At 39.0% G+C, this 12,423-nt stretch overlaps 2 protein-coding genes across 2 annotated transcripts in view; one reads left to right on the forward strand and one right to left on the reverse strand.

Annotated features, from left to right (window-relative positions):
- The first annotated feature begins 880 nt into the window (after window positions 1–880).
- Window positions 881–12,423, forward strand: part of NLRC4 (NLR family CARD domain containing 4) — a 31,666-nt gene continuing 20,123 nt past the window's right edge. Inside the window, exons 1-5 of the mRNA XM_060168963.1 lie at window positions 881–1,040; window positions 1,929–2,189; window positions 3,055–5,049; window positions 10,334–10,426; window positions 10,578–10,748. Coding sequence (XP_060024946.1) covers window positions 881–1,040; window positions 1,929–2,189; window positions 3,055–5,049; window positions 10,334–10,426; window positions 10,578–10,748 — 2,680 coding nt within the window. The remainder of the gene's footprint in view (window positions 1,041–1,928; window positions 2,190–3,054; window positions 5,050–10,333; window positions 10,427–10,577; window positions 10,749–12,423) is intronic.
- SLC30A6 (solute carrier family 30 member 6) overlaps window positions 4,269–12,423 on the reverse strand; it is a 66,537-nt gene continuing 58,382 nt past the window's right edge. The window contains exons 18-19 of the transcript XR_009544081.1: window positions 5,708–5,875; window positions 4,269–4,798 (exon numbers count right to left, since the gene is read on the reverse strand). The gene's annotated coding sequence lies outside the window, so the exon portion shown is untranslated. The remainder of the gene's footprint in view (window positions 4,799–5,707; window positions 5,876–12,423) is intronic.

A 12,423-nucleotide genomic window follows, 5' to 3' on the forward strand; every position in this document is an offset into this window, starting at 1 on the left:
GATCTAAGTGGCGACCAAAATATAACTCTTTCCGCCTTGATGACTGGGTGTAGACTATGCTATCCAATGTAGTTACTAGTGAGTAGCTATATGTGTCTATTTAATGCAAATTTAAATAAACAAAGACTAAATAAAATTTAAAATTCAGTCGCACAGTAATTTAAATAAACAAAAACTAAATAAAATGTAAAATTCAGTCTCACAGTCACGCTAGCCACATTTCAAGTGCTCAATAGCCACACGTGACTAATGGCTCCACTACTGGACAGAGCAAATATAGAACATGTTTATCATCTCAGAAAATTCTACTGTACAGCACTAGTCTAAACAGAGATATTCTGCTAAGAATGAATACTGGATGAATGAATAAGCAGCATGGTTTTCACTTAACTACTTGATAAGAGAGGAGTATGGTAGTCCACACTCAGGGAGATACCATGGCTAGTAATAAGAACATCTTACAGTTACATAGCAGCACACTTTTCAAATTTTAAAATATTTTTATGTCTGTGCCTTATGTGACTTTATTCAGTCTTTTTCATGAGCCTTTTAAAGAATTAAAGTATCAATATCTTAATTTTACAGCTGAAGAAATGTCACCTCCAAAAGGCTAGTCCTGTGATCTTGCGGTGGTCTCTAGGCCTTTCTAAGTGACTAGAATCAGACTTAGAGGTTGTCTCCATAGGGAGGATGTAGAAGCCTAGAAAACAGATGAGACCCCAGAGGGCGAGAGAGAGACTTGCTGACCGGCCACGTAGACAGGGATGTGGTAACATTCCAGCTGAGGTTAGCAGTAGAGATCTGCATGGGACAGAGAGAAAGGGGACCTGGGGTACGATCCTGGGGGTCTGAGTGCCTGATGGTGTAATTCAGACCAGAGATGCCTCAGGGTCTTCGGGAGGAGGTATCCACTTGGATGAGTCAAGAAAGATTTGAAAACCAGGAGCAGCCTAGCCCAAGAGGAAAAGTAGTGCAGACAGTGTCTGAGAGTACAACACCAGGGAGGCACTTCTCCGAGCTGGCATGGACTGCCTGGGAGAGTTAGATCTTGGCAAGGCAGACACAGAAACGAGACAGCTTCTTCAGGGAACCTCACTGTGAGAGGTGAGAGAGCTTAAACTGAATACAGACGACTATTTTGCAGTGATACTCTTCAGAAAATACCAAATTCTATGGGAGATAAAATGTGCTACTCCTTTGAGTGTTGACAGCAGAATAATGGCTAAAAATAGTAGCTAACATTTATTGAGCTATTACTTTGTATGAAATACTATACACGAGTTCTCATTACAACTTCATAAGTAAAATACTGTTCTCAACTCCATTGTACAGACAAGGAACCAGTGGTGTACTACAGCTGGTTCTTACTGTTTTGTGAGAACTCACTGTTGAATTTTTATGATTTTTGTTAGCCAGTTGACATACATTGTTAGCTTGAATTTGGCCTCAGTGGGAATATTTATAACATGCAGATTGGTACGTGTTATGAATTCAGGCCTTTACCCCCAGAGAGGCAGTGTGTTCAACATTTATCAGCACAGCATTGAAATAGGCTCAAAGAGGTTTAGCAACTTGCCAAGGTTACACAGATGGTAATGGCAGATCGTACGCCAGTCTCCCTACTTGAAAGCGCATCGTCTTACCCCTATTACCTTAGTGGGGATGCTTCTATATCAAGGACAAGATTGCTCACTTTACTTTGTTATCAAAGAAAAAACGTCTTGCTCACCAAGGACTCTGGGGTCAGGAATGAGGGTCTTTACAGCTTTTCTTGAGGGCCTGGAATTCAAGCATTTGGCATCTCCATAACTCAAGATAGGTCCAAAGGGGGAAAAAAAAGCATGAAACTAATGCCCTGGCAACATAATGCTGATATGCACATTTTGTATAAATGAATAAATATGTATATTTCTCCCCCATCCCCTCAGTGGATTTCATAAAGGAGAACAGTCAAATTCTCATTCAAAGGATGGGAATGACTGTTATAAAGCAAATTTTGGATGAGCTATTTGTATGGAATGTTCTGAATGACAATGAAGTAAACATCATTTGCTGTGAGAAGGTCAAGCAGGATGCTGCGAGAGGGATCATTCACATGATTTTGAAGAAGGGTTCAGAAGCCTGTAACCTGTTCCTTAAATCCCTTGAAAAGTGGAACTATCCTCTGTTTCAGGACTTGCATGGACTTAGTAAGTATTAGTTTTCTTTTAGCTGTTCTACAAATAGAATAAATCATGAAGAAGATCCATAATCCCCATGACAGAACCTCTGCTCTCCTCCCTCCAATGCTCTCATATCACTGGGCATTGGGCTTTGGTTATGTTGAAGAAAAGCTCAGACACTCTCAGGAAAACAAAACAAAACAAAAAACTCCCACTAGGTCACTTGATGGTGAAGCCAAATAAGTAACTCCAGGGTAAGGGAATAAATGATTTAGCACAGGCTGACTTCAGAATCAAACTGGACAGTGAAGGCACTTAAGAAGCCAAGGCAGTAGGCAGTAGTAGTTGTCAACATTCCTTAGGCTGATGAGGACCATCTGTGGACAAGTGGCCCCCAGACTACCTACTCTGTAATTCAAGCACCATGGTAAAGAGAGCCTGACTGACTAAAGAAGCATGATTCTGCTTTTCATGAAATATTAATTTAGTTTTTCTTTCTTTAAATTAGTCAATTCTTTCCTGACAGATTTTAATCAAGGTTAAGGCTTGATTGGCTGAAAGTTACCCCTGACCATCATTCTCAACCATATCCCCACTATTCTCATGCACTTTCCTTAACCCAAACTCTGGCTCCTCTCCTTTCCAATCAGCTGCTACAAAATTTGGTGGTGGAAAGGAAGAAACACAAGGCAAAAGGGCAAGTAGGGTAAAGGGTAACAGGGAAAAGCAGGAGTAAATATTTGGAACCCTTTCTGCCAGCTCAGAACTGGGGAAGGAAAAGAAAGTCACCAAGGGAAGATTCTCAGCCTCATTCCTCCTTCCTCCTCCTGAACTCTAGGTTCTGGGGAGACACAGAATTGGATCCTCTTCAATTTCACCTCTTCTCTAACAGGTCTTTTTTATCAGATGTCAGAAGAAGACTTAGATGGTTTGGCTCAGGATTTAAAGGACTTATACCATACCCCATCTTTTCTGAACTACTATCCACTGGGTGAAGATATTGACATTATTTTTAATTTGAAAAGCACCTTCACAGAACCGGTTCTATGGAGGAAGGACCAACACCATCACCGTCTGGAGCAGCTAACCCTGAGTGGCCTGCTGGACACTCTTCAGAGCCCCTGCATCATCGAAGGGGAACCGGGCAAAGGGAAGTCCACTTTGCTGCAGCGAATTGCCATGCTCTGGGCCTCTGGAGAGTGCCAGGCTCTGACCAAGTTCAAATTAGTTTTATTTCTCCGTCTGAGCAGGGCCCAGGGTGGACTCTTCAAAACCCTGTGTGACCAACTCTTGGATATACCTGACACAATCAGGAAGCAGACTTTCATGGCCATGCTACTGAAGCTACGGCAGAGGGTTCTTTTTCTCCTTGATGGCTACAATGAATTCAAGGCCCAGAACTGCCCAGAAATCGAAGCCCTAATAAAGGAAAACCACCGCTTCAAGAATATGGTCATCGTCACCACCACCACGGAGTGCCTGAGGTACATCAGGCAGTTTGGTGCGCTGATTGCCGAGGTGGGGGACATGACCGAGGACAGTGCCCAGGCTCTCATCCGGGAAGTGCTGATAAAGGAGCTCGCTGAAGGCTTGTTGCTCCAAATTCAGAAATCCAGGTGCTTGAGGAATCTGATGAAGACCCCTCTCTTTGTGGTCATCACTTGTGCAATCCAGATGGGGAAAAGTGAGTTCCACTCTAACACACAAACCACACTGTTCTGTGCTTTCTACGATCTGCTAGTAAATAAAAACAAGCACAAACGTAAAGGGGTGGCTCCAAGTGAGGTCACTCGGAGCCTGGACCACTGTGGAGACCTAGCTCTGGAGGGCGTGTTCTCCCACAGGTTTGATTTTGAACCGGATGACTTGTCCAGTGTGAACGAGGATGTTCTGCTGACAACGGGACTCCTCTGTAAATACACAGCTCAACGGTTCAAGCCGAAGTATAAGTTCTTTCATAAATCATTCCAGGAGTACACAGCAGGACGCAGACTCAGCAGTTTATTGACGTCTGAAGAGCCAGCAGAGGTGACCAAGGGGAATGGTCACTTGCAGAAAATGGTTTCCATTTCAGACATTACATCCAAGTACAGCAACCTGCTCCTGTATACGTGTGGGTCATCTGCCGAAGCCACCCGGACTGTTCTGAAACACCTGGCATCAGTGTATCAACATGGCAGCCTCGGTGGGCTTTTAGTCACCAAGAGGCCTCTCTGGAGGCAGGAATCTATGCAAAATGTGAAAAGCACCACTGTGCAAGAAATTCTGAAAGCCATAAACATCAGCTCCTTTACAGAGTGTGGCATCAATTTATTCTGTGAGAGTATATCCACATCAAACCTGAGAGAAGAATTTGAAGCTTTCTTTCATGGTAAAAGCCTACATATCAACTCAGAGAACATCCCTGATTACTTATTTGACTTCTTTGAAAACTTGCCTAATTGTGCAAGTGCTCTGGACTTTGTTAAACTAGACCTGTACGGGGGAGCTGTGGCTTCTCAGGATAAGACCACAGAAGACGCAAGCAGGGTCCACATGCAAGAGTCCTCAGGAACCTACATTCCCAGCAGGGCTGTGTCTTTGTTCTTCAACTGGAAGCAGGAATTCAAGACATTGGAGGTTACACTCCGGGATTTCTGCAAGTTGAATAAGCAAGATATCACATACCTAGGGAAAATATTCAGCTCTGCTAAAAGCCTCAGGTTGTACATTAAGAGATGTGCCGGCATGGCTGGAAGCCTCAGTTCGGTCCTCAGCACCTTTAAGGACATTCACTCCATCATAGTGGAAGCCAGTCCCCTCACCTTAGAAGACGAGCGGCATATCACATCTGTGACAAACCTGCACACCTTAAGTATTCACAACCTAGAGACTCAACAGCTACCAGGTATTGTAAACATTAGCAGTTTAAGCTATAATTAAACCCGGCTAGTTACTGTGGAAATATTAGATATTATTTGTTTTGCTTGAAATTTTCTAATTGTTTCTACTAGTATCAGGACTTGGAAGGGAAGTGGAAGGGCTTGGGAGAGACTTCCATGTCAGGGGAAGGCTGTCAGATTGGGAGGCCCTAGGAAGGATTCCCAGAGCTGAAGCTCTGTAGTCTGACTGAATAGCTATGTAGTATATATATGGTAAAGTGTGTGTTTGTATGTTTGTCTGTGTTTGTATACAGTAGGTTAAGCTTGTCTTCTGTGAACCCTCCCTCTTGTCAGCATCTCTGTCTTAACCCAACATTCACTGCTTTCCTGCCAAGTAGCACCCCTCCTTCTTTGAAGTCTGGGAGGAAATCCCACCATAAACTAATCACCTGCAGAAGCTGGTGGCTAACTGTGTCACTAGATTCTCATCTAGGAAATTGCAGCACATCCAGCCCCAGCCCCACCCCAAATATCATTCATTTTGAAGGAAGATTTTGGGAACAGTTTTTGTCGAACATGAAGAAATTCCAGACTTCAGACACATACATGTGGGGTCAATCTTTCTGGGTAAAGGGGAGTTTTCCCCAGATTCACAATAACACTAAAGGTGAGTGTCTCCCTTACCTGTGTAGTCCAGCCACACCTGTGCAGATCAGTCCTGTTGCCCAGAGCAGGGGCTGCTGAGTTCTGTGAAGCTATGGGCCGGCAGGAGCCTTGTTCTATGTGACTGTAATCTGATATTCATTTTCATCCACAAGTGGCTTCCCATTAGGCTCTGCCTCACTTGTCACCCTGTAGAGGACATTTTCTATCATTTTAAGAATCTAGAACCTTTTGTACAGATAAGCTTTGCAACCTCCTACTCAATGCAGGAAGACGTTCTATAAGATTCTGGATAGTCACTCAGACTTTATTAGACTGCGTTCTGTGTTAGGAGGCTTTACCATCTTCTCTTGATGGCCATTTGTTTGTGCTGATATTGCAAACCGCTCACTTACATGCTGAATTTGACCTACATATAATTAAAAATTTTCTTTTTAATGTTTGCCAATATTTTGTTCTTAATATTTTAAATTTATTTTTTGAGTAATATATTTACATGGTCCAATTTATAAAACAATCTATGATGAAAAGTCTCCTTCCGTTCTCTCTCCCCTAGCTATGACTCTTCTCCCTAAAGGAGATGCCACCATTTTGAAATTGGGAAATATCATGTGAAAATACAGGTTTCTCATTCCTCTTGAAAATTATAGATTTGACAACTGCAGTTGGTAACAACTGGCTAGAGCTTCATGATCTGCTCCTACACTCTTTGGAAAGACACATAATCTCCAGTTGGGCACAAAGCCCATCTGTTCTACTTCTTATAATAACATCATCTCCCTGGCCCTCTTTGACATTTGAGTTTGCAATCAGCACTTATTTTTTCTTATAGCTAGAATCTAGTCACTACTGAAAGACATGTCGGTTATTTCCAGTTTGGGCAATTATAGATAGAACTACTATAAACATTCTTATGAAAGTTTTTAATGTGAAAATAAGTTTTCAATTCACTTGGGTAAATATGTAGGATTAGCATTGCTGAGCCATATGACAAGTGCTTGTTTAACTTTTTAGGAAACTTCCAAACTATTTTCCACTTTGTACATTTTACATTTTCAGTAGCAATACATGAGAATTTTAGTTGCTCTGCATTCTCACTTAATGCTAAGCATTTAGTATTATTTCTGTTTTTCTTTTTGTCATTTTACAATAAGAAAAAAAAACCCAGACAATACCAAGTGCTGATGAGGATGTGGAGCAACTGGAACTCTGTGTATGGTGTTATATCATCAGAGTTGGCTAATAAAAGTTGAAAATTCTTCATGTGCTTGTTTGCAACTTAGTGAAATGTCTCTTCAAGTTTTTACCCAGTTTTTAAAAAGTATTTATTTATATTTTTATTTTGGCTGTGCCAGGTCTTAGTTGCAGCACGTGAGATCTTCGTTGTGGCATGTGGGATCTTTAGTTGTGGCATGCAGGCTCTTAGTTGCAGCATGCAGACTTCTTAGTTGTGGCTTGTGGACTCTTAGTTGTGGCATGCATGCAGGATCTAGTTCCCTGACCAGGGATCGAACCTGGGCCCCCTGCATTGGGAGCATGGAGTCTTACCCACTGGACCAACAGGGAAGTTCCTACCCATTTTTAATTGGGTCAATTTGTTTTCTTAATGTTGAGTTTTACATGTTTTTTTAAAAATATATTCATGATACAAGTCCTTTGTGAGATAAGTGATTTGAAAATATTTTCTCCCAATCTGTAGCTAGTCTTTTCATTCTTTAACAGTGTCTTTCATAGAACAAAAGTTTTACATTTTGTTGCTGTCCATTTTTTTTCTTTATAAATCATGCTTTTGGTGTCATGTCTAAGAACTCTTCGCATAACCCCAGGTCATGATGATTTTTTTCCTATATTTTCTTTTAAAGTTTTATGTTTTACATTTAGATCTATGATCCATTTTGAGTTAACATTTGTGTAAGGTGTGAAGTTTAGATCAAGGTTCATTTTTCTTCCCTATGGATATCCAGTTGTTCTGTTTATTGAAATGACTATTCTTTCATGTTTGAATAGCCTTTATATCTTTGCCCAAATTTTTTGGCTATAGTTGTATGGGTGTATTTCTGGATACTATTTTCCATTGATCTTTCATTTGTCAATACCTTTGTCTATCCCTTGCAAATACTACATTGTCTTAGTAACTTTTACTTTATAGTAAGTCATAAAATTGGGTAGTGTTATTTCTCCAACTTTCTTCTTCTTTTTCAATATAATTTTAAAATATTCTAGTTCCTTTGTCCTTCCATATAAATTTTAGAATCACATTTTTTTTTGTTTTTTTTTTTTTGGCTGCATCGCACGGCCTGTGGGATCTTAGTTCCCCAACCAGGGATTGAACCTGAGCCCTTAGCAGTGAAATCACAGAGTCCTAACCATTGGACTGCCAGGAAATTCCCAAGAATCACATTGTTTATATCGTCAAAAACTCTTCTTGGGATCTTGGTTGGAATTACGTTAAATCTATAGAACAATTTAGGGAGAATTGACATTGTTATTATGTTGAATCTATGACCATGGTTTCTCTTTCCATTTGTTTAGATTTTCCTTGATTTCTTTTTTCACCATTTTGTACTTTTCATCATGTTGATTGTGTATATGTTTTTTAGATTTATACCTGTTTCATTCATTTGGTAATTTAAAAAATGGTAATTTAAAAATGGTAATTTAAAAAAATTTGGTTACCAATTATTTATTGCTACTACAGAAATACAGTTGATTTTTGTGTGTTGATCTTGTACTCTATACCTTTGATAAACTTATTTCATGTCCCTTCCAAAAAGATTATTTTCATTTCTTCCTTTCCAATTTTGTATTCCTTTTATTTATTCATTTTTTAAAATAAATTTATTTCGTTATCTTTGGCTGCGTTGGGTCTTTGTTGCTGCGCGTGGGCTTTCTCTAGTTGCAGCGAGCAGGAGCTACTGTTGGTTGTGGTGTGCAGACTTCTCATTGCGATGGCTTCTCTTGTTGCAGAGCACAGGTTCTAGGTGCACAGGCGGGCTCTAGAGTGCAGGCTCAGTAGTTGTGGTGCACAGGTTTAGTTGCTCTGCAGCATGTGGGATCTTCCCAGACCAGGGATCGAACCCATGTCCCCTGCATTGGCAGGCAGATTCTTAACCACTGCGCCACCAGGGAAGTCCCTGTATTCCTTTTATTTCATTTTCTTGCCTTACTGCACTGATTATGACTTGCAGTATAGTGTTGAAAAGGAGAGGTGAAAGTGAACATCCTCCCTTGTTCCTGATCCTAGGGAGTAAGCATTCAGACTTTCACCATGAAGTGTGATGCTAACTGTAGTTTTTTTGAAGGTGCCTTTTATCAGGTTGGGGAAGTTTCCTTCTATTCCTAGGTTGCTGAGGATTTTTATCATGAATGGTTATTGGATTGTATCAACAATTTTTGCTGTATCAATTTATATGATCATGTAGTTTTTCTTCCTTAGACTGTTAATATAGTGAAGTACATGGATTGATTTCCAAATATCAAAACAGTCCTGCATTCCCTGTATGAAGCTCACTTGGTGGTAGTATAATATTCTTTTTATATATGGCTGGACTCCTTGGTAATATTTTGTTGAGGATTTCATAAGTGATATTGGTTTGAAGTTTTCTTTTGTTTTATTCCCTTAGTCTGGGTTTCAGATTGGTTAATGGTAGTGTCATAAAATGAGTTGGGAAGTGTTGTCTGTATTTCTGTTTCCTGGAAATGATTGTGTAGAATTGGTGTTATTTCTTCTTTGAAAGTTTGGTAGAATTTTCAAGTCAAATTATCTGTGCCTGCAACTTTCTTTTTTGGAAAATTTTAAACTACAAATTCAATTTCCTTAGTTATACAGGACTATTCAGATTATGTAATGTTGGGTAAATTTTACTAGTTTGTGCCTTTCAAGAAATTGTGCAATTTTGTCTATGTTGTCAAATTTATGCATGTAGATTTGTTCATATTATTCTCTATCCTTTTAACATCTGTGATTTCTGTAATGATATCTTCCCTTTCATTTCTGATATTGGTAATTTGTTATTCCTCATTTTTTCTTTGTCAGTCTTGCTAGAAATTTATCAATTTTATTGATCTTTTTAAAGATATAACTTTTAATTTCCATTGATTTTTCCCTATTGTTTCTGTTTGTGATTTGTGATTGATTTCTGCCCGTATCTTTATTATTTTATTGCTTTGTCTTGCATTGGGTTTATTTTGCTCTTCTCTCTCTAGTTTCTGAAGTAGTAAGCTTAGGTTGTTGATTTGAAAACTTTCCTTATTTCTAATATAAGCATTCAATGCTCTAAACCTCCCTTTAAGTAACTGTTAACTGGAGATTTTGATATATTTTAATTTCTGTATTTTTCAAAATATTATCTAATTTTCCTTGAGACTTCCTGTTTGATCCATGCTTGTTTAGAAGTGCGTTGTTTAACATCCAACTGTTTGGAGATTTCCCAGTTATCTTTCTGTTATTGTTTTCCATTGTAATTCCATTATATTTTTAAAACATGTTTTTAGCTAAGGAAGATCTCCATCTCTCACCAAAAAAATATATTTTTGTGTCAATTTCATGAGCATTTCTTGCCCATAGTGACAACTAAAATCTTTTGATTGGTAATAGAAATATAGTAAATGACAGCTGAACATAGTCCAATCCCTTTTCTTTGGCAGGTGGTCTGACTGACAGCTTAGGTAATTTGAAGAACCTTATGACGCTCATACTGGATAATATTAAGATGAATGAAGAAGATGCTACAAAACTAGGTCAGATTTTTGTTTTCTCTAATATATTTACTAATACAAGTTTGATAATAAGAACAGCTAAGATGCTTTAACACTGGCTGTGTCTATACAAGGCAAGGATGCCTTTATGTACTTGGTGACTTAATGCATTTCCTTTCCTTTTTTTTTGCAGCTGAAGGTCTGACAAATCTGAAAAAGATGTGTTTACTTCGTTTGACCCACTTGTCTGATATAGGGGAGGGAATGGATTACATAGTCAAGTCTCTGTCAGCTGAACCCTGTGACCTTAAAGAAATCCAATTAGTCTCCTGCTGCCTGTCAGGAAATGCTGTGAAAACCCTAGGTAACTGCTGCCTGCATTATGAAAATAGTGTAAGAAAACACACGATATTTTCATACTAAGGCATGCTAAGTCTCTCAAATGGAAATTTAATTTTTAGGGAAACTGGAAAAGATAATAAAGACTTCTAGGTAATATCTAACTTGTTTTTAATGACCTTCTTCATGACTGGAATGAAAATTTATTATGGATAAATAATAGGAGAGAATTTCAGGATAATTGAAGATGTTGTCATTTTAAGAAAAGGTAAAGAGGAAGAAAATAAGAAATAGGTGCTTGAAGCTTGGCACATATTCTGTTATATAATAACTGCTTAATAAAGATTTGGATGAATGGATAAAGAAGTGATTGAGAAGCAGAGAGAGAAGGATTTCCTTAAATGTTTTCAGGCTTTCCAAAGCTTACCTATTGCCCTGTAAAGAAGGAGTTAATGTGCATCAATATGAGTTGAGTCTTTTGAGTTCTTAAAGTGTGCATATACCAAGTATGGAGAAACCTTTGCATATTTAAGGATAAACTAGATATGTTCGATTCAGATTATTTTTTAATTTAGATTTTGGTAAAAAAGATGGTCTAGCCTTTTAAAAACAGAATACACAACTGCTAGGAGTCTGTAAAGTTTCCTAAGGAAACTATTTATATGCCAACATAAACCAAAAGCTAGAGAAACCCAGGATTAGAAAAGGCCAGATAAACAACGGAAAGCATGAGAATGATGACCATACTACTTTACTTCTCTACTTGCTCTGCAGCGAGAAAGGCTTAGAACTTAAAATAGCAGCTGTACCCTTTTTAAGAGGAGTTCTGCAGGTTTTTTATTTTAAACCAAATCCCAGAAGATATTTTATTATAAGAAAAAGGGTCATATGATTGCTTAAAATTAATAATAGTGGGCTTCCCTGGTGGCGCAGTGGTTGAGAGTCCGCCTGCCGATGCAGGGGACACGGGCTCGTGCCCCGGTCTGGGAAGATCCCACATGCCGCAGAGCAGCTGGACCCATGAGCCATGGCCGCTGAGCCTGCGCGTCCAGAGCCTGTGCTCCGCAACGGGAGAAGCCACAACAGTGAGAGGCCCGCGTACCACAAAATAAATAAATAAATAAATAATAGCTAATATTATAACAAGAGTATATATTCATTAAAAAATTGACTATTTTTTAAAGGAGATTTTTCTCATTATTCTTGATAGGAAAAACTTCAACTAGATTAAACAACCATGATAAATATCTGAAATGAAAAGAATTAAGCAGTGATCAGCTAGAGTGATAGCATTTTATGATTAATGTTTACATGTAATATAGTTTTCCAAATTTTAACCTCAGTATATTCATGTCTTTGTCATTAAAATACATGTCTTGTAGATGGAGTTGGGTCTTGCTTTAAAAAAAAAAAATCTAGTCTTATTAATCTCTTTAACTGGAGTGTTTAATCCATTTACATTTAATGTAATTATTTATAGGACTAGATTTCCATCAGTCATTTTGCTATTTGTTTTCTATTTTTCTCATCTGTCTTTTTTTTTTTTTTTTGCAGTACGCGGGCCTCTCACTGTTGTGGCCTCTCCCGTTGTGGAGCACAGGCTCCGGATGCGCAGGCTCAGCGGCCATGGCTCATGGGCCTAGCCGCTCCGTGGCATGTGGGATCTTCCCGGACCGGGGCACGAACCCGTGTCCCCTGCA

This window comes from Lagenorhynchus albirostris, chromosome 13, assembly GCF_949774975.1.
Source record: "Lagenorhynchus albirostris chromosome 13, mLagAlb1.1, whole genome shotgun sequence".
Taxonomy (NCBI): Eukaryota; Metazoa; Chordata; class Mammalia; order Artiodactyla; family Delphinidae; genus Lagenorhynchus; species Lagenorhynchus albirostris.